The sequence below is a fragment of the Salmo salar genome, chromosome ssa25 (genome assembly GCF_905237065.1).
Source record: "Salmo salar chromosome ssa25, Ssal_v3.1, whole genome shotgun sequence".
Classification (NCBI taxonomy): Eukaryota; Metazoa; Chordata; class Actinopteri; order Salmoniformes; family Salmonidae; genus Salmo; species Salmo salar.
In genome coordinates, this window is record NC_059466.1 from 16,930,217 (window position 1) to 16,956,257 (window position 26,041).

General features: G+C 42.2%; 1 protein-coding gene across 2 annotated transcripts in view; it reads right to left on the minus strand.

The window, feature by feature from the left end:
* LOC106586277 (aryl hydrocarbon receptor) overlaps positions 1–24,305 on the minus strand; it is a 50,948-nt gene extending 26,643 nt beyond the window's left edge. For both annotated transcript variants that reach the window (XM_014173403.2, XM_014173401.2), the window contains exons 1-2: positions 23,580–24,305; positions 21,979–22,166 (exon numbers count right to left, since the gene is read on the minus strand). In XM_014173403.2, the coding sequence (XP_014028878.1) occupies positions 21,979–22,166; positions 23,580–23,620 (229 nt within the window). In that variant the 5' untranslated portion in view covers positions 23,621–24,305. The remainder of the gene's footprint in view (positions 1–21,978; positions 22,167–23,579) is intronic.
* Between the last annotated feature and the right edge of the window lie 1,736 nt (positions 24,306–26,041).

A 26,041-nucleotide genomic window follows, 5' to 3' on the forward strand; every position in this document is an offset into this window, starting at 1 on the left:
GTTATCTATCCAAAACGGAGATGTATGGATATACCACTTCTCCAATCTTTTTGATTCTATAACAAAGTACAAACAGAAAAAACATACACATGATCAAATACAAATCTTAGAATCAACTATTAAAGACTACCAGAACACACTGGACTCTCCAATTACATTGAATGAACTACAGGACAAAATACAAACCCTCCAACCCAAAAAGGCCTGTGGGGTTGATGGTATCCTAAATTAAATGATAAAATATACAGACCACAAATTCCAATTGGCTATACTTAAACTCTTTAACAACCTCCTCAGCTCTGGCATATTCCCAAATATTTGGAACCAAGGACTGATCAACCATGGACTGGTCACCCCAATCCACAAAAGTGGACAGACAACGTATTCACCCTGCACACCCTAATTGACAAATGAACAAACCAAAACAAATGCAAAGTCTTATCATTCGTTGTTGATGTCACACCAGCCTTCGATTTGGCTCCCCCTCCTGTCCAGCTCCTGTCCAGCCCTTTACTCATCAACCCCTGACTTGTCTCGTAATCATTACACACACCTGGTTCCAATCCCCACTCTATCACTGTATATATACTCCCATATACTGCCATTTGTCTTTGTCGGTCATTATAAATGTTACTTGTTTTCCTGAGAGGAATCTCTCCTACTATTTCCTGAGTACTTTATATTTTGCACTTTGGGTTTGCCCTGTGCCTTTTTGTTTATGAAGATATATTTTGAGCAGCACAACAGCGTTTGGGATTCGTCCCGCTTTGTTCTATGGTGCTTATTAAATAAATTCAGTAGTTCTAAACCTGTGACTGCCTACTCCTCTCTACACCAGTGACAGTTGACTTCAAAAAAGCTTTTGACTCAATTTGGCAAGAGGGCCTGCTATATAAATTGATGGAAAGTGGTTTTGGGGGAAAAACATACGACATTATAAAATCCATGTACACAAACAAGTGTGCGGTTAAAATGGGCAAAAAACACATATTTCTTTCCACAGGGCCGGGGGTGAGACAGGGATGCAGCTTAAGCCCCACCTTTTTCAACATATACAGTACCAGTCAAAAGTTTGGACACACCTACTCATTCAAGGGTTTGTCTTTATTTTTACTTCTAAAGGACACCAAGACTTGCTTGGGCCAAGAAATATCAGCAATGGACATTATACTGGTGGAACTCTGTCCTTTGGTCTGATTCCAAATGTGAGATTTTTGGTTCCAACCGCTGTGTCTTTGAAAAGCATTCCAGGTGAAGCTGGTTGAGAGAATGCCAAGTGTGCAAAGCTGTCATCAAGGGATATATGTTTTGATTTGTTTAACACTTTTGCTTACTATATTATTCTATATGTTATTTCATAGTTTTGATGTCTTCATTATTATTCTACAATGAATTTTTTTTTTTTAAATAAAGAAAAACCCTTGAATGAGTAGGTGTGTCCAAACTTTTGACTGGTACTGTATATCAACGAATTGGCGGGGGCACTAGAACAGTCTGCAGCACCCAGCCTCACCCTACTAGAATCTGAAGTCAAATGTCAACTGTTTGCTGATGATCTGGTGCTTCTGTCCCCAACCAAGGAGGGCCTACAGCAGCACCTAGATATTCTGCACAGATTCTGACCTGGGCCCTGACAGTAAATCTCAGTAAGACAAAAATAATGATGTTCCAAAACAGGTCCAGTTGCCAGGACCACAAATACAAATTCCATCTAGACACCGTTGCCCTAGAGCACACAAAAAACTGTACATACCTCGGCCTAAACATCAGCGCCACAGGTAACTACTACAAAGCTATGAACGATCTGAGAGACAAGGCAAGAAGGGCCTTCTATGCCATCAAAAATAACATTACATTTGACATACCAATTAGGATATGGCAAAAAATACTTGAATCAGTTATAGAACCAATTGCCCTTTATTGTTGTGAGGTCTGGGATCCGCTCACCAACCAAGATTTCACAAAATGGGACAAACACCAAATTGAGACTCCGCATGCAGAATTCTGCTAAAATATCCTCTGTGTACAACGTAAAACACCAAATAATGCATGCAGAGCAGAATTAGGCCGATACCTGCTAATTATCAAAATCCAGAAAAGAGCCGTTAAATTCTATAACCACCTAAAAGGAAGCGATTCCCGCAGAAGAACCCCCTAAGCAAGCTGGTCCTGGGGCTCTTTTCACAAACACAAACAGACCCCACATAGCCCCAGGACAGCAACACAATTAGACCCAACCAAATCCTGAGAAAACAAAAAGATAATTACTTGACACATTGGAAAGAATTTACAAAAAAACAGAGCAAGCCAGAATGCTATTTTGGCCCTAAACAGAGAGTACACAGTGGCAGAATACCTGGCCACTGTGACTGACCCAAAATTAAGAAAATATTTGGCTATGTACAGACTCAGTGAGCATAGCCTTGCTATTGAGAAAGGCTGCCGAATGCAGACCTGGCTCTCGAGAGAAGGCAGGCTATGTGCACACTGCCCACAAAACGAGGTGGAAACTGAGCTGCACTTCCTAACCTCCTGACAAATGTATGACCATATTAGAGACACATGTTTCCCTCAGATTAAACAGACCCACAAATAATTAGAAAACAAATCAAATGTTGATAAACTCCCATATCTATTGGGTAAAATACCACAGTGTGCAATCACAGCAGCAAGATTTGAGACCTGTTTCCTCAAGAAAAGGGCAACCAGTGAAGAACAAACACCATTGTAAATACAACCTATATTTATGTTTATTTATTTTCCTTTTTGTACTTTAACTATTTGCACATCATTACAACACTGTATATAGACATAATATGACATTTTAAATGTCTTTATTCTTTTGGAACTTTTATATGTGTAATGTTTACTGTACATTTTTTAATTGTTTATATCACTTTTGTTTATTATCTATTTCACTTGCTTTGACAATGTAAACATGTTTCCCATGCCAATAAAGCCCTTAAAAATTGAAATTGAGAGAGAGAGAGCTTGGAGGAACTCAGTAGACCCTAACAGTTCAGCATTATAGACAGACAGTAAAAGGATGTTCAAGATTGTTCAACATATGACATTAAAACAACATGTCACTAAACAGGGAAATCCAAATGTTCACACAACACAAAGTTTTTTTTCTCAACATTCCTCTGCCAAAAAGTAGGCCACCACCTGCCTGGCTAAATGTCCAGAGGAGGACAAAGAGCATCTACGGTTATCAGGCTTCAGTGGGCAGCAGTGTACATAATGAAAAATGTACATGGCCATCTCATACATATGGCATAATAGTGCTCCTGCAATCCTTGAGGGCATTTTTTGGTTTAGCCAAATATGCCTAACTTAGCATAATGTACCTAGAAAGCCACCAGCCAACAAGCAATAAAAACATAAAAATACATATTTCATATGTACTACCACTTCCACCCAAAACCATTGTTGGATCTCCAGACCGATGTATGTGCTTTCTTTGTGAGTGACTACACATTACCTTTACTATTTCTTGTTAATTTTCTAATATTTTCTTATTTAAAGCCTATAAGCTACAGCAAAACTAGACAGAACTGGCCTCCATATCTCCACCCTCTCATAATATGTGAGGCTGAGGCAGGCTGAGAATTTGATTAAGCAAACCCGACAAATAAGCAGTGACCCTGAAAATTGGACAGCTTGTGAAAGGGCATGGACTCTAAAACTCAGCATCGCTGACTTGTCATCAGTGTGTGGTGTGGTAGGAGGTGGGGAGTGGGGTTGAAGTAGTGGGGTGAGTAGGGAGGGAAAAATGTGGATATATACTGCTGAGGTACCTGGGACTGAGAATGGAGCTCCAACTATGGGCATCCAGACACCCTCCCCATCCCATCTCTGGGCTCATGACCCAGAAGCCATATTGGAAGCGATCCAAGCCTTCATCATGGAGGCATCACATCACATTGTGTTTAGTGACTCATAACCCGATCCAGGTATGTTGTTTGGGATTTGTCCGACAGAGAGGCTTGCTTGCGGCAAAACCGTAGGAACCCATTTCAAAACACTGACAATATTTATCAAATGTTTGACGATTTTCTATTTGTCCCATCATGCTATTTACAAATGGATTACAGGGATGTTCTAGAGCTCTTTGCATCCCTTCAATTTGCAGCGCCAATCCCTTCCTGACACTGGCATCTGGCCATAGCGTTAAAAAAGCCACTTGATAGACTAATGTCGATGATAGACCACAAAGACAAAACAATGACCCAGCTAAAAAACTGATTTAGTAAACAAGCAAGCCCACATTCAGCCACTCAATAAAATGTTACCAAATAAGGCATTTAGTCACATTTTATTTGGAGTACTGCACTCATTGATAAACCTGTTCCATTCAAAAACCCGACTGCAGTTCACACCTTTCGTTTGAGACTGGACAACGGAGCTGAGTCCTATGTTTGCGTCACCAATGAGGTTCTCGATTGTCACGTTATGCAGAATAAAAAGTGCAGGACCCTGAATCATGAAATGGTTCTATATTTGGATAGCATTAGCGAAAAGCATTAAAGCCAATGGTGGGGTGGGACCATAATGACACAGACCCCTTTTAGAAATGTGATGTACAAGAGCCATGGCTGTGTGTATTGGCCATGGGGGAAACTGCCCCACCCAAATGACCCAGATGGGAGACATGATTGGTAAAAACTGGGGAAGCGGAGGCCAAGGCTAACATTTACTTTGGATCGCTGCCCGAATCAAACCACCCCTGCTAACACCAACCAAGCTCTCTCTGTGAGCGCGCATGTCTGTGCTTCTGAATTGCTGTGTTTAGAACAACAGAGCCAGAGAAAGAGAGGGATGTAGAAAAAGAGAATGTGTGTGTCAGCACATACAGGTAACTGCCAAAATAAAGGAAACACTTGAGTAAATGAGGTATACAAAGTATATAGAAAGCAGGTGCTTCCACACAGGTGTGGTTCCAGAGTTAATTAAGCAATTAAAACATCCCATCATGCTTAGGGTCAGTATAAAAATGCCCAGTTGCCCATAATGTTGACTAACATTACCAGAAGAAGAGATTACATTTATATTTGAGTAATTTAGCAGACGCTCTTATCCAGAGCAACGTACAGTTAGTGCATTCATCTTAAGATAGCTAGGTGGGACAACCACATATCACAGGCATAGAAAGTTAATTTTTCCTCAATAGCATAGAAATCAGTAGAGTCAAAGCTAGAAGGGGGGGTCAAGTGCAAGTGCTGGTGGGGGGTGGGTGGGGGTGAGGAAAATTATTTAAGATACTGTTTGGGTTTCAGGGTTTCAGATGTTTTGGGAAGATGGGCAGGGACTCTGCTGTCCTAGCTTCAGGGGGAAGCTGGTTCCACCATTGGGGTGCCAGGACAGAGAAGAGCTTGGACTGGGCTAAGCCGAAGCTGTCCTCCCGCAGGTGTGGGAGAGCCAAGAAACCCGAGGTGGCAGAACGGAGTGCTCAGGTTGGGGTGTAGGGTTTGAGGTAGGGAGGGGCACTTACTCTTGCTGTTTCGTAGGTAAGCACCGTGGTATTGTAGTGGATGCGAGCTTTGACTGGAAGCCAGTGGAGTGTGCGAAGGAGCGGTGTGAAATGAGAGAAATTGGGAAGGCTGAAAACCAGGCGGGCTGCAGCGTTCTGAATAAGTTGCAGGGTTTGATAGCACAAGCGGGGAGCCCAGCCAACAGCGGGTTGCAGTAGTACAGACGGGAGAGGACAAGTGCCTGGATTAGGATCTGTGCCACTTCCTGTGTGAGGTAGGGTTGTACTCTACGGATGTTGTAGAGCATGAACCTGCAGGAGCGGGTCACTGCTTTGATGTTTGCAGAGAACAACAGGGTGTTGTCCAGGGTCACGTCAAGGTTCTTTGCACTCTGGGAGGGCGACATTATGGAGTTGTCAATCAGGATGGAGAGGTCTTTGAGCGGGCAAGCCTACCCTGGGATGAAGAGCAGTTCCGTCTTGCTGAGGCTGAGCTTGAGGTGGTGGGCCGACATCCAAGTTGAGATATCTGCCAGGCACACAGAGTTGCGTGTCGCCACCTGAGTGTCAGAAGGTGAAAAGACGTTGCGTGTCATCCGCATAGCAATGATAGGAGAGATCATTTGAGGATATGACGGAGTAGAGTGACTTGGTGTATAGAGAGAAGAGGAGAGGGCCTAGAACCGAGCCCTGGGGGACACCAGTAGTGAGAGCACGTGGTGCAGACACATATCCCCTCCACGTTACCTGGTAGGAGCGGCCTGCCAGGTAGGATGCAATCCAAGAGTGTGCATAGCCTGAGACGCCCAGCCCTGAGAGGGTGGATAGGGGGTTCTGATGCTTCAAGGTGTCGAAGTTCACATTGATCTCAGTGATTTTGAAAGAAGGGTCTCAAAGGGCTCCCGAGTGGCGCAGCGGTCTAAGGCAATGTGTCTCAGTGCAAGAGGTGTCACTACAGTCCTTGGTTCAAATCCAAGTTGTATCACATCCATCTGTGATTGGGAGTCCCATAGGGTGGTGCACAATTGGCCCAGTGTTGTCTGCCTGTCACTGTAAATAAGAATTTGTTCTTAACTGACTTGCCTAGAAAATAAAGGTTAAATATTAAAGAAGGAGCATAGGGGGTTTAAAGTGTGTGTGTGTCTCAGTCACCAGATCTCAACCCAATTGAGCACTTATGGGAGATTCTGGAGCAGTGCCTGTGACAGTGTTTTCCACCACAATCAACAAAGCACCAAATTATGGAATTTCTCATGGAAGAATGGTGTCACATCCCTCAAATAGACTTCCAGACACAAGTATAATCTTTGCCAAGGCGCATTGAAGCTGTCTTGGCTGCTCTGGCAGTTCCTGGTGGCCCAACACCCTATTGAGACACTTTATATTGGTGTTTCCTTTATTTTGGAAATTCCCACCCTTTTGATGTGTTATGAAGTAGGATTAAAATGGATTTCATTGTCATTTCCTCTCAACGATCTACACAAAATAATCGTAATGTCAAAGTGGAAGACATTATTGAGTGGTATTATTGTGAAGTAACTACAATGTTGTTGATCCATCCTCAGTTTTCTCCTATCACAGCCATTAAACTCTGTAACTGTTATAAAGTCACCATTGGCCTCATGGTGAAATCCATGAGTGGTTTCCTCCTCTCTGGCAACTGAGATGGGAAGGACGCCTGTATCTTTGTAGAGACTGGGTGTATTGACACACCATCCAAAGTGTAATTAATAACTTCAGCATGCTCAAAGGGATATTCAATGTCTCCTATCAATTGGTGCCCTTCTTTGCGAGGCATCGGAAAACCTCCCTGGTCTTTGTGGTTGAATCTGTGTTTTAAATTCACTGCTCGACTGAGGGACCTTGCAGATAATTGTGTGGGGTACAGAGATGAGGTAGTCATTGAAAAATAATGTTTATCACTATTATTCCAGTGAGTCCATGCAAATTATTATGTGACTTGTTAAGCACATTTTTACTCCTGAACTTATTTAGGCTTGCCATAACAAAGAGACATTTCAGCTTTTCATTTTCTATTCATTTGTAAAAAAAATAAAATAAAAAATAAAATAAATATGGGGTAATGTGAAAAAAGTCAAGTGGTGTGAAAACTTTCTGAAGGCACTGTACCTGTACATTTGCGTGCACATATACTAACAGTCAAAAGTTTGGACACACCTACTCATTCAAGGGTTTTTCTTTATTTTTACTATTTTCTACATTGTGGAATAATAGAGAAGACATCAAACTATGAAATAACACATATGGAATCATGTAGAAATCAAAAAAGTGTTAAACAAATCAAAACATATTTTATATTTGAGATTCTTCAAAGCAGCCATCCTTTGCCTTGATGACAGCTTTGTTTAATATGAGGCTTTCAGCATGATATATCGTTCATCTTCTTTTTTTTACAGACTTATTTATTTATTTTACTGCAGTACCAGTTTGGACACACCTTCTCATTCCAGGGATTTTCTTTATTTTTGCTATTATTCTACATTGTAGAATTTTCAATTTGAGATTCTTCAAAGTAGCCACCCTTGCCTTGATGACAGCTTTGCACACTCTTGGCGTTATATCAACCAGTTTCATGAGGTAGTCACCTGGAATGCATTTCAATTAACAGGTGTGCCTTGTTAAAAGTCAATTTGTGGAATTTCTTTCCTTCTTAATGTGTTTGAACCAATCAGTTGTGTTGTGACAAGGTAGGGGTGGTATACAGAAGAGAGCCCCATTTGGTAAAAGACCAAGTCCATATTATAGCAAGAACAGCTCAAATAAGCAAAGAGAAATGACAGTCCATCATTACTTTAAGACGTGAAGGTCAGTCAATCCGGAACATTTCAAGAACTTTGAAAGTTTCTTCAAGTGCAGTCTCAAAAACCATCAAGTGCTATGATGAAACTGGCTCTCATGAGGACTGCCACAGGAAAGGAAGACCCAGAGTTACCTCTGCCGCAGAGGATAAGTTAATTCGAATAACTGCAGCTCAAATTGCAGCCCAAATAAATGCTTCACAGAGTTCAAGAAACAGACATCTCAACATCAAGGAGGAGACTGCGTGAATCAGACCTTCATGGTTGAATTTCTGCAAAGAAACCACTACTAAAGGACACCAATAAATAGAAGAGACTTGCTTGGGCCATGGACATTAGACCAGTGGAAATCTGTCCTTTGGTCTGATGAGTCCAAATGTGAGATTTTTGGTTCCAACTGCCATGTCTTTGTGAGACGCAGAGTAGGTGAACGGATGATCTCTGCATGTGTGGTTCCCACCATGAAGCATGGTGGAGGAGGTTTGATGTTGTATGGGTGCTTTGCTGGTGACACTGTCTTAGAATTCAAGGCACACTTAACCAGCATGGCTACCACAGCATTCTGCAGTGATACGCCATCCCATCTGGTTTTCGCTTAGTGGGACTATCATTTGTTTTTCAACAGGACAATGACCCAACACACCTCCAGGCTGTGTAAGGGCTATTTGACCAAGGAGAGTGATGGAGTGCTCCATCAGATGACCTGGCCTCCACAATCACCCGTCCTCAACCCAATTGAGATGGTTTGGAATGAGTTGGACCTCAGACTGAAGGAAAAGCAGCCAACAAGTGCTCAGCATATGTGGGAACTCTTTCAAGACTGTTGGAAAAGCATTCCAGGCAAAGCTGGTTGAGAGAATGCCTAGATAATCTAAAATATATTTTCTTTTGCTTAACACTTTTTTGATTACTACATAATATGGACTTGGTATTTCACCAAATAGGGCTGTCTTCTGTATACCACCCCTACCTTGTCACAACACAACTGTTTGGCTCAAACGCATTAGGAAGGAAAAGAAGGCACACCTGTTAATTGAAATGCATTCCAGCTGACTACCTCATTAAGCTGGTTGAGAGAATGCCAAGTGTGTATAAAGCTGTCATCAAGGCAAAGGGTGGCTACTTTGAAAAATCTCTTTTTCTAACACTTTTTTTCGTTACTACATGATTCCATATGTGTTATTTCATAGTTTTGATGTCTTCACTATTATTCTACAATGTATAAAAAAGTACAAATAAAGAAAAACCCTTAAATGAGTAGGTGTCCAAACTTTTGACTAGTACTGTACAGTGGTGTGCATTTGTCTGTGTGTTAATTATTCTATCACTGTGTGAATAGCCTCTTTTTCTGACTGTCTGGGAGTAAATATAGAACATTTCAACTCCCTCGGCCTCAACACACTGCAGTGCACGAACACGCGATGCACACAGCCCCGCACCCACTGACATACACATGGATGCACAAAACACACACACAAGTTAACAAGAACACGCGGTGGCTAATGCAGGCAGTAAGCACGAAACCCTGCACTGTCTATTTGTCTCTGAGTCCTGATCACATGCTCACATATTTAGAGGTAGGGGCTGGAGGGGCGGTCATTACACATTGCCCATGCCTTCCCTTCGGTGCACTGCATTCCACAATGCACCAGGCCACATGACAGACATGGGGATGGGGGTTGGCTTAGCTCGGGAGGAAGGGGAAGAGGGGGAGGAGGGGAAAGAGAGGGATGAAGGGATCACCCACTGCTGATCATGGAACCCGGAAAGAGAGAGAGCTCTGCCTTTTTCTCATCTGAGTGCAGAGGACGGACAGAGAAGGGGGAGGGGATGGAGGGGGGAGGGGAGGTATGGGGTCCTTGAATAAGCCTCTGCGACCCGAACTGAACAACGCCAATGAGTATCATGACATATCACAAGACTTTTACAACAGCCATGCAGCTTATGTAACAAATCTGCATCCAAATGCTACAACGACTTGTGACTATTTCCAGCTTGTTCACAGGATTTGGATACATGCCTTGTCACAGTAGCAGTATATATAGAATATTCATTACACTAAAGGTTGTTTACACAATTATGACTTGGCATTATTCACTGAGTGTACAAAACATAAGAAACACCTGCTCTTTCCATGACATAGACTGACCAGGTGAATCCAGGAGAAAGCTATGATCCTTTATTGATGTCACATGTTAAATCCACTTCAATCAATATAGACGAAGGGGAGGAGGCAGGTTAAAGAAATATTTCTAAGCCTTGAGACAATTGAGACATGGGTTGTGTATGTGTGGCATTCAGAGGGTCAACGGGCAAGACAAAAGACTTAAGTGCCTTTGAACAGGGTATGGTAGAAGGTGCAAGGCACACCAGTTTGAGTGTGAGAACTGCAAACGCTGCTGGGTTTTTCACACTGATCAGTTTCTTGTGTGTATCAGGAATGGTCCACCACCCAAAGGATATCCAGCCAACTTGACACAACTGGGGAAAGAATTGAAGTCAACATGGACCAGCATCCCTGTGGAATGCTTTCGACAACTTGTAGCAAAAGGGGGTGCAACTCAATATTAGGAAAGTGTTCCTAATGTTTTGCACACTCGGTGTATAATGGCATTATGTTGACACATTTCAGTGCAGATGTAGCCTATAGCGACATGTGAAGCAAAAGCAAAGCACTGACTAAATCCATTTGATTTGATTGATGTATATTTAACCCCATGTCATGTTTCACACAAGAGCATCTCCACATTTACATTCAACATACAGCAGCATACAACCATAGAATTAGAATTAGTCTAACCACATATTTTAATCGTATGCATACAACACAGCTATACCATTGTCATGGGGGATATTGCACTACATTATTTATTTTCTATATCTATGTCCTGATCAATGAAGAGTTGCATAACACGTGTGTCCTAGGTCTGCATGTCCATGTTAATTTGTATTGCTGCCTGTGCCTATTTATATACTAAAGCCATTCTAAGCTTGCATTTACATTGGATATAATCAGTGTTCTAAAATACTTAAGTAAAAATACTTTCAAGTACTACTTAAGTCATTTTTTTGGGTACCGGTACTTTACTATTTACATTTTTTACATCTACTTTATACATTTTTTTTTACCTTTATTTAACTAGACAAGTCAGTTAAGAACAAATTCTTATTTACAATGACAGCCTACTCCGGCCAAACCCGGACGATGCTGGGCCAATTGTGCGCCACCCTATGGGGCTCTCGATCACAGCCGGATGTGATACAGCCTCGATTCAAACCAGGTATTATAGTGATGCTTCTTGCACTGAGATGCAGTGCCTTAGACCGTTGCGCCACTCGGGAGCCCTAAAGAAATTCCTAAAGAAAAAAATAGATAATTAAATTGTGCTGTCTGGTTTGCATAATATAATCAATTCGAAATTATTTATACTTTTACTTTTGATACATAAGTTTATATTTAAAACCAAATACTTTTAGACTTTTACTCAAGTTGTATTTTACTGGGTGACTTTCACTTTTATCTGAGTCATTTTCTATTGAGGTATCTTTACTTTTACTCAAGTATGACAATCGGGTACTTTTTCCACCACTGGATATAATGGCACACCTACATGGAAACTTGTGAATAATTCATTTTACATTCTCTCAGCCATACTCTGAGTTGGAATTCATGTCATAAGAAGGAATTCCCCTCAACCACGCCCACAAATTGGGGAAAACAATCTTTCTTTCCCTTTGACCGCCATTTTAAAAGAGCCAACTTTGTCATCGATGTTTTGTTATAAAGAAATAACAAAACAAAAGCTGCTGTGCTGTTCAATGTACGTGTAACCTGGTCAAAAATCCCAACCTACGGTTCGCAATGCTCCCATGTAGGGAAATAGATCCTGCGAGAAGAGCCCTGTGGCTTCAGGCTATTTGGTGTGGAAGCGTGGGAAATTTGGGGGGGCCGGTATCCAAGTAGGTAGCTATGTGTGTGGAAAATATTTTATCACAGATAAGACATTTAACTTGTGTATTATAGTCTGTTTGTAATGCCACTCACCACTTGTTGGGCTGCATGAGGGCAGCCCAACAATATTATGTTTTTCTAAGTAGTGAGAACACTTGGGAGCAGGCAATACTGAGAAGTATTTACGTCTATAATAAAGCCTTTTTGTGGAGAAAAAACTCATTCTGATTGGCAGGGACTGGCTGCCAAGTGGGTGGGCCTATGCCCTCCAAGGTTCAACCATGGCTGCACCCCTGCCCAGTCATGTGAAATCCATAGATTAGGGCCTAATAATTTTTGTTCAATTGACTGATTTCCTTATATAAACTGTAATTCAGTAAAATCTTTGAAATTGTTGCGTGTTGCATTTATATTTTTGGTCAGTATATGTTGAACCAAAGGCTAATGGTGCCTTAAAAGCAGGGTTGGGGAGTAACGGATTTCATGTAATCAGTTATATGTAATCTGATTAAATATTTTGTGAAACTGTAATCAGTTACGTTACCAGTTAAATTATTGTACTCAGATTATAGATACTTTTGAAAAACTAGATGATTACTTCTTGGATTACTTTTAAATTTTATGTTTGCGAAAACATCACATTTTATTTGTCACATGGTGTAGACCTTACAGTGAAATGCTTACATTATGATACCTTTTTGTTTTCTCAATGACACTCAACTCAGCATTGAAAAAACACGCAAGTTTAAGTTTCTTCCACCTGAGCGAGTCTGACCACAAGCCCGAGACCATTATGATGACACACCAAATCTGTTTGATGGATCCTTTTTGTCTTCTTCTAATGCCTCTTGAGGGAAACTAATCAAAAAGTAATCAGATTATGTTACTAGTAACTGTAACCGATTACATTTAGAATGTAACCTACCCAACCCTGTTGACAAGTGTTTTAATTCTAGAACTGAGATGACATTAGGGAGTAAGGCCTTTAACATCAATGAAAACATGTTCCTATGGTGACAACAGCAATGAGCTCAATAAGAAAACTTTTGTTATCACTTAATTGAGGCGTTCAAGAAAGACCCTTGTTGGGATATTCTTACTAAACCATTTTTTTCCTATTCTCTGTGGTGAAAGATAAGAGAATGAAACAAGATTTTAGTGGTTGAGTAGTGATGCATGGAGCAAAAGTTGTTTGCTAATTCCAGTATTAGTCTGAACATGCTGGCGAACATCCCTCCAAAGCAAACAGAATCCCTTCAGAATCCACAGGGATTATTCATTCTAATCTCAATCTATATTTACAGCATATGCCAAAAGTTTTAGTGCACTACAATCATAACAACCATACCCCTATAATAGTATCATTGGATTACATCTGTTATCCTAAACAATGGACCTGCATACCCCCCACTCTGTCTTAAGATGCAGCTTTTGATAAGAAATGGAAAATATGGACGTGTTGAGTTGTGTAAATTGCACATGCCATTTTAGATTTCTGAGTATTAAAGTAGGCCATGATGCCAACAATGCACTGAAAGAATAAAAACATTAAACATCAGCACAGCTGGGCCATTTGCACATAGTGGCCATTAGGCCTCACCTGTCAATTTTGTTGATAGAATCAAACTATCAGAACATTTTATCAGGGTGTTCTCAGAATCAGACGCTCTGCAATAACCTCTGGGTAAAACTACTACTTAGTTAGCTTCACACCAAAAAGCACATGACTCCATTGAAGGGGATTGGGTCAGATGTAATATGGCGCCAGAGCAGAAGGCAGATGTTTTACGTGCCCCCAACCGATTGTGTTTTTTTGTTCGCTTATCTGCGTTGTTTGTAACTTGTTTTTTTACTCTATTTGTACGTAATGTTGCCGCTACCGTCTCTTATGACCGAAAATAACTTCTAGACATCAGGACTGCGATTACTCACCACGGACTAGTAGAATCCTTTTTCTTCTTTCACGACTCTGACGAGCCCGAGGCAGAGGATATACGGCTCCCTCGGGAACAGGCCCCGACCCCAGTGATCAGCGTGAAGAGGAGGCGAAGAAAGAGAGGCCGGAGGGCAGGCTGCCTTCTGAGAAGTCAGAGGCGATCGAATAAACCCCCACTCCCCTCAATTCTGCTAGCAAACATGCAATCTTTGGACAATAAAATGGACGAGTTATTTGGGAAGATTAAACTACCCACAGGACATTAAAAACTGTAACGTCTTATGCTTCACGGAGTCATGGCTTAACGACGACAATATCAACACAGCTGGCTGATAATACGATGTACCGGCAGGATAGAACAGCGGCGTCTGGTAAGACAAGGGGCGGTGGTCTATGTATTTTTGTAAACAACAGCTGGTGCACGATATCTAACGTACTCTCGAGCTATTGTTTCTCATAATAAGCTGCAGACCACATTACCTACCTAGAGAGTTTTCATCTATATTCTTTGTAACTGTTTACATACCACCACAGTCAGAGGCTGGCACTAAGATGGCATTGAATGAGCTGTATTCCGCCGTAAGCAAACAAGAAAACGCTCGCCCAGAGGCGGCGCTCCTATTAGCTGGGGATTTTAATGCAGGGAAACTTAAATCAGTTTTACCAAATTTCTATCAGCATGTTAAATGTGCAACCAGAGGGAAAAGAACTTTGGACCACCTATACTCCATGCATAGAGATGCATACAAAGCTCTCCCTCACCCTCCATTTGGCAAATCTGACCATAATTCCATCTTCCTGATTCCTGCTTGCAAGCAAAACTTAAAGCAGGAAGCACCAGTTACTAGATCAATAAAAAAATGGTCAGATGAAGCAGATGCTAAGCTACAGGACTGTTTCGCTAGCACAGGCTGGAATATGTTCTGGGATTCCTCCAATGGCATTGAGGAGTACACCACATCTGTCAATGGCTTCATCAATAAGTGCATTGATGACGCTGTCCCCACAGTGACCGTACGTACATACCCCAACCAGAAGCCATGGATTACAGGCAGCATCCGCACTGAGCTAAAGACTAGAGCTGCTGCTTTCAAGGAGCAGGACTGTAACCCGGAAGCTTATAAAAAAATCCCGCTATGCCCTCCGACGAACCATCAAACAGGCAAAGCATCAATTCAGGACTACGACTAAGAGTCGTACTACACCGGCTCTGACGCTCGTCGGATGTGGCAGGGCCTACAAACCATTACAGACTACAAAGGGAAGCACAGCCGAGAGCTGCCCAGTGACACAAGCCTACCGGACGAGCTAAACTACTTCTGTGCTCGCTTCGAGGAAAATAACACTGAAACATGCTTGAGAGCACCAGCTGTACCAGAAGACTGTGTGATCACGCTCTCCGCAGCCGATGTGAGTAAGACCTTTAGACGGGTCAACATTCACAAGGCCGCAGGGCCAGACGGATTACCAGGACGTGTACTGCGAGCATGCGCTGACCAACTAGCTAAGTGTCTTCACTGACATTTTCAACCTCTCCCTGTCAGAGTCTGTAATACATCAACATGTTTTAAGCAGAACACCATAGTGCCTGTGCCCAAGAACACTAAGGTAACCTGCCTAAATGACTATCGACCTGTAGCACTCACGTCTGTAGCCATGAAGTGCTTTGAAAGGCTGGTCATGGCTGACATCAACACCAACATCCCAGAAACCCTAGACCCACTCCAATTTGCATACTGCCCCAACAGATCCACAGATGATGTAGTCTCTATTGCACTCCACACTGCCCTTTCCCACCTGGACAAAAGGAACAGCTATGTGAGAATGCTATTCATTGACTACAGCTCAGTTTTCAACACCAAAGCTCATCAATAAGCTCAGGACCCTGGGACTAAACACCTCCCTCTGCAACTAGATCCTGGAATTCCTGACGGGCCGCCCCCAGGTGGTAAGGGTAGGTAACAACACATCCGCCACGCTGATCCTCAACACAGGGGCCCCTCAGAGGTGCGTGCTCAGCCCCCTCCTGCACTCCCTGTTCATTCATGACTGCACGGCCAGGCACGACTGTAACACCATCATTAAATTTGCTGATGACACAACAGTGGTAGGCCTGATCACCGACAACAATGAGACAGCCTATAGGGAGGAGGTCAGAGACCTGGCCATGTGGTGCCAAGACAACAAACTCTCCCTCAAGGAACGGGCACGCCCCCATTCTCATCGACGGGGTTGCAGTGGAGCAGGTTGAGAGCTTCTGGTGATGTGGACACCAAGTTCCTTGGTGTCCACATCACCAACAAACTAACATGGTCCAAGCACACCATGACAGTCGTGAAGCGGGCACAACAAAACCTATTCCCCCTCAGGAGACTGAAAAGATTTGGCATGGGTCATCAGATCCTCAAAAGGCTCTACAGCTGCACCATGAGAGCATCCTGACTGGTTGCATCACTGCCTGGTATGGTAACTGCTCAGCCTCCGACCTCAAGGCACTACAGAGGGTAGTGTGAACGGCCCAGTACATCACTGGGGCCAAGCTTCCTGCCACCCAGGACCTCTATACCAGGCGGTGTCAGAGGAAGGCCCTAAAAATTGTCAAAGACTCCAGCCACCCTAGTCATAGACTGTTCTCTCTGCTACCACACGGCAAGCGGTACCAGAGCGCCAAGTATAGGTCCAAGAGGCTTCTAAACAGCTTCTACCCGCAAGTCATAAGACTCCTGAACATCTAGTCAAATGGCTACCCAGACTATTTGCATTGCACCCCCCCCCTCTCTCCACACCACTCCCACTCTCTGTTGTCATCTTTGACTAGGTCACTTTAATTAACTCTACCTACATGTACATACTACCTCAACTAACCGGTGTCCCCGCACATTGACTCTGTACCCCCCTGTATATATTGTTATTTTATTTTTTACTGCCACTCTTTAATTACTTGTTACTTTTATCTCTTATTCGTATCCGTATTTTTTGAAACTGCACTGTTGGTTAGGGGCTCGTATTAGTCACATGCGCCTGTTGTATTCGGCGCATGTGACTAATACAATTTGATTTGATTTGATCAGCTACCTAAGGATGAGGAAGTTCCGCAACACAAAGCAAATGAACAGAGGGAAGGATGAAAATAAAGGGCAATCCTGCCTCCTGGTTTAGTTGCAAGTAAACTCAGCTTTTCCAGGAATCCCATGAGTGCTCTTATTGGATAAGTTAGGTTATCTGACGGCCTGGCCACTTTCCACCTGGTGGGAGAAACGCGTGGTGCCATGGTGGCCCTTTTCACCCCTCCATCTTTACAACAAAATAACTCACAATAGAAGGGCCATGCCTCACTCCCAGGGGGACCCTAGGCATCTTTGTTGGAACAACGGATTGAAAGAAAAGATGGTTGTTACAAATTTAGGGCAAGTGTATTTTCATTGTGTTGTACTTATGTGAAATAGTGTCATACAAAATGTGGATGTCTATTTATAAAGCTGGAGGTTGATGCACTTGGGTTTGTGTCAACAGAGTTATTCAGCCTTCCAGTTCAGCCTTCTAATTATATCTTCTAAATGAAGGGCTTTCACATTTACACCGCCCAAAATATTATGAGTGCATTTGATTTGTGTACTCATTTGTGTTCGTCATCTGACAGCCAGGCTGGATGAAGAGCTGCACCGTGCTACAGTACAGCGAGCCAGAGAGAAACACATCTGGAGCTTGGCTTGTCTGTGGTTGTTAGTGTGGGGACCTCCATCACAGCAGGAGTGGTCCATTAACAGAGGAAACACTGACAACATGTTAGAGTCCAGAGCCAGAGCTCCGAGAGGGCTTCTTTCAGACAAGCTATACAGCTTTACACACAGTTCTAATTGCTGCGTTCTTATAGCAGCAGCGGGAAGCCAGAGTGTGTGTGAGTCTACAGTATGTGTGCCTGTTAATGTATGTCAGAATGACTTCCTCCCCTATTCCACATATAGGGAGACTTGGGAATGCAATTGCAAGTGACATGCTGACTCATGTGCACACACACGCACACACACACAAACACACACGGGGGAAGGGGAGGGGAGGAGGAGGGGGGGTTGGAGATTGCACAATAGCAGACTAATAAGCATATCATTTATTGTCAAGGGTGAAATATCCATGAAAAAGAAAAGTTACAAAGCCACCAGCAAAACTAAGGCAGTATTAGATTAGTGTTTACGCTACAGTAAATATCTAGCAGAATATATTAGCATCAACAGCAGTTGACGGGTGCGTGCATGACACAATATACAGAAACACATTCTAAATGGACACGTTGACATTCAAACAAAATCCAAATTACCTGAGGCCACCAGATAACACCAATGGCACCCTATTCCGTGTATAGTGCACAACCTTCGACCAGGGTCCATAGGGCCCAGTCTATAGGGGATAGGGTGCCATTTGGGACACAGACACCACTAAGCTGCATCCCATCTGTGACCAGGATGTTATAACCTCCCATGTTTCGCTGTGATGAAATTACACCTGCCCCTGCTCCTGGTGGCTGTGTTGTGTTGATTCTGGGTACGGGTCATCCTGGGAGTGAATTGTTGTTTGCTCTAGTTGTAACCAGCTAAGCACAGGGGGCAAGGCCTCTCTGGATAGCCACCCGCCTGGTCCGGTTGCAGGATAGAAGGAATCTACTTAGGGCTCGGACACACCGGTAGCGTTTGCCGTCCGATAGTACTTAGCATCTCTGAACAGAGTGCTGGCTGTAATTTGCAAACCGAGCGCAAACTGATTCTACATGTAGAATCATGGGAAAATGTTGTCAGTGAGACGTCCACCAGCAGGTCATCCATAAAACACACCACCTCAAATGAACGGCAGATCAACGGCAGATCAACATTTGGTGCGGTATGTGTGGTCCCTTAAGCACCCAGAACATAAAATGTTTAATTTGGAACAGGACAGAGTACTGTCTTTATCTGAGACATTAGCATGGACCAACCAAATGCTGCCTAATGTACCATAAAATATTTTCACATCCAGTCCATCAAAAATGCAAACAACAGCTGTGAGAGAAGCTGTGGCCTAGTCTATAGGGGAGAAATGCCTATGCATACTGTACACAGAATCATTTGGTATTTACTGGTGGTGCTTTAGGTTTTAGGCACTCCTGCTCTTATTCCTTAAAGGCCAAATGCAGCTGTTTTTATATCAATATCAAATAATTTCGGGGTAACAATTAAATACCATACTGTAATAGAGCTCCATTAAAAAGGGAAAAAATAGCTTTTTAGCAAAAAACTATTTCTCAAGCAAGTATTTTGCTAGGACTGCCTGGGAATGGTTTGAGTAGGGAGGGGAAAACTGAAAACAAGCTGTTATTGGCAGCGTGGTTTGGAACTATCGTTGTTATTGGTCTATTAACCAATTTACTGCATGGTGATGTCACCATGGAAAGCCGAAACTCGCCCTCATGCAAATCTGCTGCTTAGAAGGTCCTGTGTATATTGCATTTTCAACAAGTAACTAACACTGATCACGTTTTAACACTTTTACATTGTTAGTTTCATCAGCTGTTGTACAATAAGATACAAAACATAGGAAAAACTGCATTATGACTGCACTTTGCCTTTAAGGCTGGTAGAGGAGGGATGCAAGAAGGCCTAAAGACAAGGGGGAGAGGAGGCAGCTGGGATGGATAATACTGTCGGAAGGATTATACGGGCTCTGCTAGGCTTTGTTCAACTTGTACAAGACATTTAATTACACACACAACAACAACATTGGACTATGGTACAACACACACATCCTGCTGCCGAGATTAACAAAATACAACAGAGGGCATCTGAAGTATTAAATAGAAATACAGAACGTGGCGTCCCTACCAAAGCACAATGCTAGTTCACTCCGGCTGTTACTAAACCAACACTACACAGCATTAACTGCAGGTAGACTTCATTCATTAACAGCAATTAGTTGGGTAATGATGGTGATATGGCTACATGGACTATTAGCCACCATATAGACGCATGGATGGTAATGAAGAGCTAAACCAACTCTCCATAAACCACCCCCCCTAAACCCAGCACACAGAGCAGCATTTGGTGTGTTTACATACAACAAATGATGGTGGGACACAGACAAACAGACACATAGTGAGAGACTATGGGCCTGCCGGCAGGCAGGCAAGGGCCATGATCGGCTGATGCTGTTGATAAGGCTGCAGGTTAAGGTTCAATGCAGTTACACAACAAAGATAAGAGGGCTTGTCAGCACGCTTTAACCTGTGATGCTGAAATACAATATCAACAATATATTTTGACAGGCTGAAGATGTGTTAGACCCCTAATACAATAATCAGTTAACCTATAGTGCACCTAGCATGATGTTTCAAATTCAAGCAAAGTCAAGCAATTTCAGAGATTAATCAACCCCTCGATGACCCGAGAAATGACTAGATTTACCAAGTTAAGAATACTTTCATATGGCTTTTTCAACTGATTAAAGCGATAGATTATATAATCCCATAACTAAGGTCTGGTCTGGATTCACCCCTTCGGGCAGCGTTTCCCAAACTCGGCCCTCGGGACCCCACGGGGTGCATGTTTTGGTTTTTGCCGTAACCACAACACAGCTGATTCAAATTATCAAAGCTTGATGACAAGTTGATTATTTGAATCAGCTGTGTAGTGCTAGGGCAAACAAACAATACGTTTCCCTGTTTGGGGTCCCGAGGACTGAGTTTGGGAAACCCTGCCTTAGGGCATCTTCAACCCTCTCCGCAAAGTATTTGTACATGTGCACTTAAGGCATCCCCCTCCCTTCACACCGGAAAAACTACGCATTTGCAATATCTCCCCCCAACACACTGGTATCACGAGCCTCGGATCCCGTCCGTCTCACCCCAAACAGTCATTTCAAAAAGCTACACTCTTAAACAAACATTTCTCTTCCTCCATTTCATAAATTCTTTAAACTCTGAGGTTTCTCTCAATTATTAATGCTTCGAGTACATCCAACACCCGCATTGCAGCATTCTCTTTAAAAGATCACTGCCTAAAATAACAATGTCTTTCCCTCACAACATAGGAGAGAAAAAATACAAATCCGTCCTCCTTGCATGCAATTCTTTTGTTCCCTCACACACACTTCTCGGTTTCAATGGAGCCCCTGCTTTCTCTTCCATCCTTAACTCCAAATACAGGCAGAGTCACGGGCCTCTATGAAATATTGAGGCCCCTTCTTCTTCTCCAGGATGAAATAATGTGCTGGCTGCTGCTCCAGCTGGGGTTCTTTCCTTCCACATCACAGCTGATATGTGCTTTGAAGGCATCAGGAAACACAGGCCACATGAGAGACTCAGGAGCTTTATTGTTTTGACATCTTCATAACAGTTCTAGGGATGGGAGCATGAATGAGGAGGTTTAGAAAGCCACAGTGGCTCCACACAGTGCTTCCCACGACGACGCACAGCAATTACTGCTCTGTTCAACTACTTAGTGTACAGGCAAGACAGCAAGGCAGCACATGGATGCTGAAAGGGGCTCAGGCTAACTGCTCTGTCAGCTCTCTGCTCTGATGCTGTTTAAGTAGAGCATATTTTTAGGATAGGCTTTAGCTACATACTGTAGTAGCCCTGTGCTATGGTAACGCGCCCTTGTTCTGTACAAAGTGAGGGATCAGTGGCCCCCTGTTCGCATCCAAGGAGCATCCTTATGTCTACACAGAAAGCACTACATTTCAGGAAGCACTCGATTGAGGACCTCAAACTAAGGGCCCTTTTCAATCAATAGTTCAAGAGCAATAAGGGCGTTCTTTGTGGACTACTTCTTACCAGTGAAGAAGTTCTTGGCCCGGAGGTAGCTGACACTTAGGCGGAGGATGGAGAGTTTGTCCAGGCTGGTGGTGACCTCCTCTGGGAAGGGCAGGAGGCTGGCCAGCCTCTCCAGCTCTCCATTTAGACGGTCCCGGTGGCGCTTGGAGGGGTTCGACTTGGCCCCTTCTGATGGGGGCTGTTTCACCCTGAGAGAGAAGAAACCATTCATTTAAATGTAATATTTTTACAGAAAATTCTAGGTAGGTCTTCTGATAAATTATAACTATTGTTGTTCATTATTAGGGCATTATTAACAATTATTACCATTATCAATATTTTTTACAAATTATCATTTTGTAGAAATAAATAAATCATTCAAATAATTCAAAAAAATGTTTTAGATAAACATTTAAATTATGAAAACACAAATACAAAACATGAATTTCCTTGTGTGAATGACACAATGGTTTTAATTGTTAATACACTTTGAGTTATCATGTATAGTGCTCCAACAACCCACTCATGCTTTATCAAATCATTTCAATAAATGGCCCCAGAGCATTGAATGGACTGCAGGCATTGTACCATGAACAGCAACACATTCTCCACTCACAACAAACAATGTTGGTTCAACAAAGATCTATGTATGTAAACAGATGTTAGGCCTATATTCATGTTAGGCCAATTTTAAATTACTAAATAGGCCTATTTCAAAAGTAATAATACACAGGCTATAAATGGAAATGTAATAATAGTAAAAAGCCATTTGTTGTGTGAATTTGCACAGTGCATTTTGACGCATGAATGGTTCTATTTCAGTGAGGAATTCCAGCAGGTGCAAGGTGCAATTGCTCTTAAATATCTGAACGTGCTTGCCTTATGCACCTGTACCTCCATCACAAACATTGGACATTGTCCCATTCGTTTCCATCAAACATTTTTACCCAGAACCAACGAAAGGTAGTGTTGACATAAAATCGGGCAGCATATTTGCAGCTGTGGTAGAATTGCATCATCAAAGTGGATGTAAACACGTTATTTCAAAATGCAATGTTTACAGTTAAAGACTTTCGTTATAGACTTTTTAAAACATAAAAAATAATGCAATGAAGTTAAAAGTAAATGTAGACTACACGTGATAACAAAATAACAAATGCAAAAACAATTTATGAAGACAATTGAAACGTTCGAGAGTATGCTACTTTAAGCTTACTGGGAAATCGAATTAAATATCGAATTACGATCACATTAGATATCCAGAAAATGTTGTACTATTGATTTATGGTAGCCTATATATTCTGTAACAAATTAGTACTCGTATAGTCAAATAAACTGTTATACAATGTGAGTGCCTGGTCGAGGCCTTTCTGACACTGTCCTGTAGGGCGCACTAGAAGTAGTTTACTTGTCCTGTTGTGCACCATCGACTCAGGTTAAAATATGCTATTTAAGTTTGCACAATTGATGACAGATTGACATCTATTTTGAGCTGTCATGGGATGGCCTACTTACAACGGGCGCTAAAAGAGGATAGCTGGTATGGGTGCAGGGCTTAAGAACATTACGCTATTTCTGTTTGCAAAAATACCTTTCAATTCATAGAAATACAATGTACTTACGCTCTCTGGACTGGTTTTCTCCTTTTACGTCCAGCATACATGATGTGGCTGTATTGCAAGCCCGATGAATCTCCCAAAAATTATATTAGCGTACAGTTGCCTTCGAGCTACATATAGCCTACAATAAATGTTGTTATACTAATCCTTCAGATGAAGAACGTAAACACATTAGCGAGAGGCCAACCACATCTAAACGAAAAACAACAAATAGTGCTACTTTTAGTTCATATTTTCTCATTCAACTGCGCGCTGATCCAGAGATGGGAGAATAATTCAAATTTTTATAAATGCATGGTGATGCATGGCATCGTTGCGCGCTCAGATTGCCATCCAGACTGCCTCCGTTCAAATTTAATAAAATGTATTAAAGTTGCAATTCTGTTTATAATCCATCGACAAGCTTAATTAGTCTGCAAAACAATGCTTCAAACCAATATACAACCCAAGTAATTATTCTCCTCGTCTAGCGGAATGGTGATCTTGATGTGCAGTGCCAGTGCGTTTAGAAAGGCTTAATCCTCTTCCATGCACCTTCTATGCACCTTTCCAATGATTTCCAAGGCATTTTTTTTCATATTTTACACTGATAATAATCGAACAACGTTGTTAGGATATTTTAGATATTGTATATTAGTCCTATGCTAAACTTCCGCTATTCCCAATTATCGAGTCAGGTTCGGGCACGCGCATCCCCCTGCTAGGGTCCGGGGCACAGATTTAGGCGGGCACGCGCAGCAGGCATTCGGCAAGCAAGAGAGGTCTGCGGGTGCATTATGACAAAATCTCCTGGAAACACAAGCAACAACGTCAACGTTTGCGCGTTCCTGAGCGGCCTGTTTCGTCCAATCAGAGTGGAGATGAGAGAGTAGCGGTTAATGTTGAGCCTAAGTGGCCTTTGCTGTATTTGGGTCAGAGGTTAGACTTTTAAATAATGAAACCATGCTATTCTAAATTCATGGTTTAGCATAGCCATGGTGTTGAGATGCAATGCATAAAAATAAAAAAAATGTCCACATTTCTACAATTTTGTGCCATAGCATACATTTGATTCATAAAAATGTCTACATACCTGCTGATATGTTACAAAATCCAAACATAGGCCTACCTCTTTGCATATAGATTCATGATTAATCTGATTACTTTTGTTTGTTTTCATTTATAGGCATGCTTGTAATAGTTTGCCCGGAACTGTGTCTGTCTAGGTCAAGGCCTAATAAAATCCATTACTGCTGGAAAGCAGCTGAGCTTCTCATAATCTTAACAAAATGTACACAGGCAGGCTCAAGTGAATGCTTTCACAAAATAAAACTATGATAATGCATACATGGAGTCATGTGACTGGCGATCCCGATGCTGAGAGAGCAGGGCCTATATATTCTGTGCTAGGTGAAGATGAGAGAGACACATATAGAATCATGTATGTAGAGCAGAGCCTTTTGTTTCTCAGTACCACACATAGTTAGTGGCTGGTAGCTCACCATACATATCATTGAGCCTGCACGACAAATATGTTGTTTATGATTTATTCATGGCTTTTAGGGAATTGTACATTCTGTGTAGTGTACCAAAATGAAGCAGTGTACATAATATGGTAAACGAGATGAAAATAGTACAAAATGGGTATGGTTTGGGACATTTTGTTTGTTGTTGGAAACCACTTATACTATAAAAAATAAACATCAACTACAGCCAACCTGCAATTCTCACTAGCATTTCAAAATGTCAACTGTCAGTCCCACCACTGCTCAGAGCAGACCAAATATGATGACTGATGGCATTGTTCATCTTCCCTGCTTTGACTTTTCTTGTATTCAATGAGTGGGGACCAGGCAGTTTTGTTTAGTTGTTTGTCGGTCAATTTGTTTGTTTGCTCTGAAACACAAAACACCAAGCCAAATGGATAGCAGAAATCCCATGGGGCATGATGAGTGTTTCTGCCAGGCCAGCCAGAGAGAGGTTGTGTGTTTGTTTAGACACAACCAGTCCCAGGGGCCATCGCCTCCTTTCCCCTTCTCTCCTCCTCTCTTCACCACCACAGCTGTGAATGTGTTTTCCATGCTCACTCAGATCCCAGCAGGACCAAAGAAAAAAATTCAAGCTGTGTCTCTCTTTTTTTGTGCAAACAGCAAAGGGCTTTTTGGCTAAGTGAGTACACTTCGTAGTGAATACAATACTCAATGTGTTATTGTGTCTGAGGGAGGTGTCAAATCTGTGATTTTCTGTCTGATCTGCACCTTATTCCAAAGCTGTGATTGGTTCATAATGGTCAACATTTTGCACTGTGGTAACCATCATGCAGTGTTGGGGAACCTACTCTGAAAATATAGTTTACCAAGCTACCAATTACTTCACACTGTAAGAAGTTAAACTACATTAAAGCTACTCTTAAGAAAAACATAGTTTACTGAACTAAAGTTACTTTGAAAAAGTAGTTTACTACATCCAAACTACTTTGTGAAAAA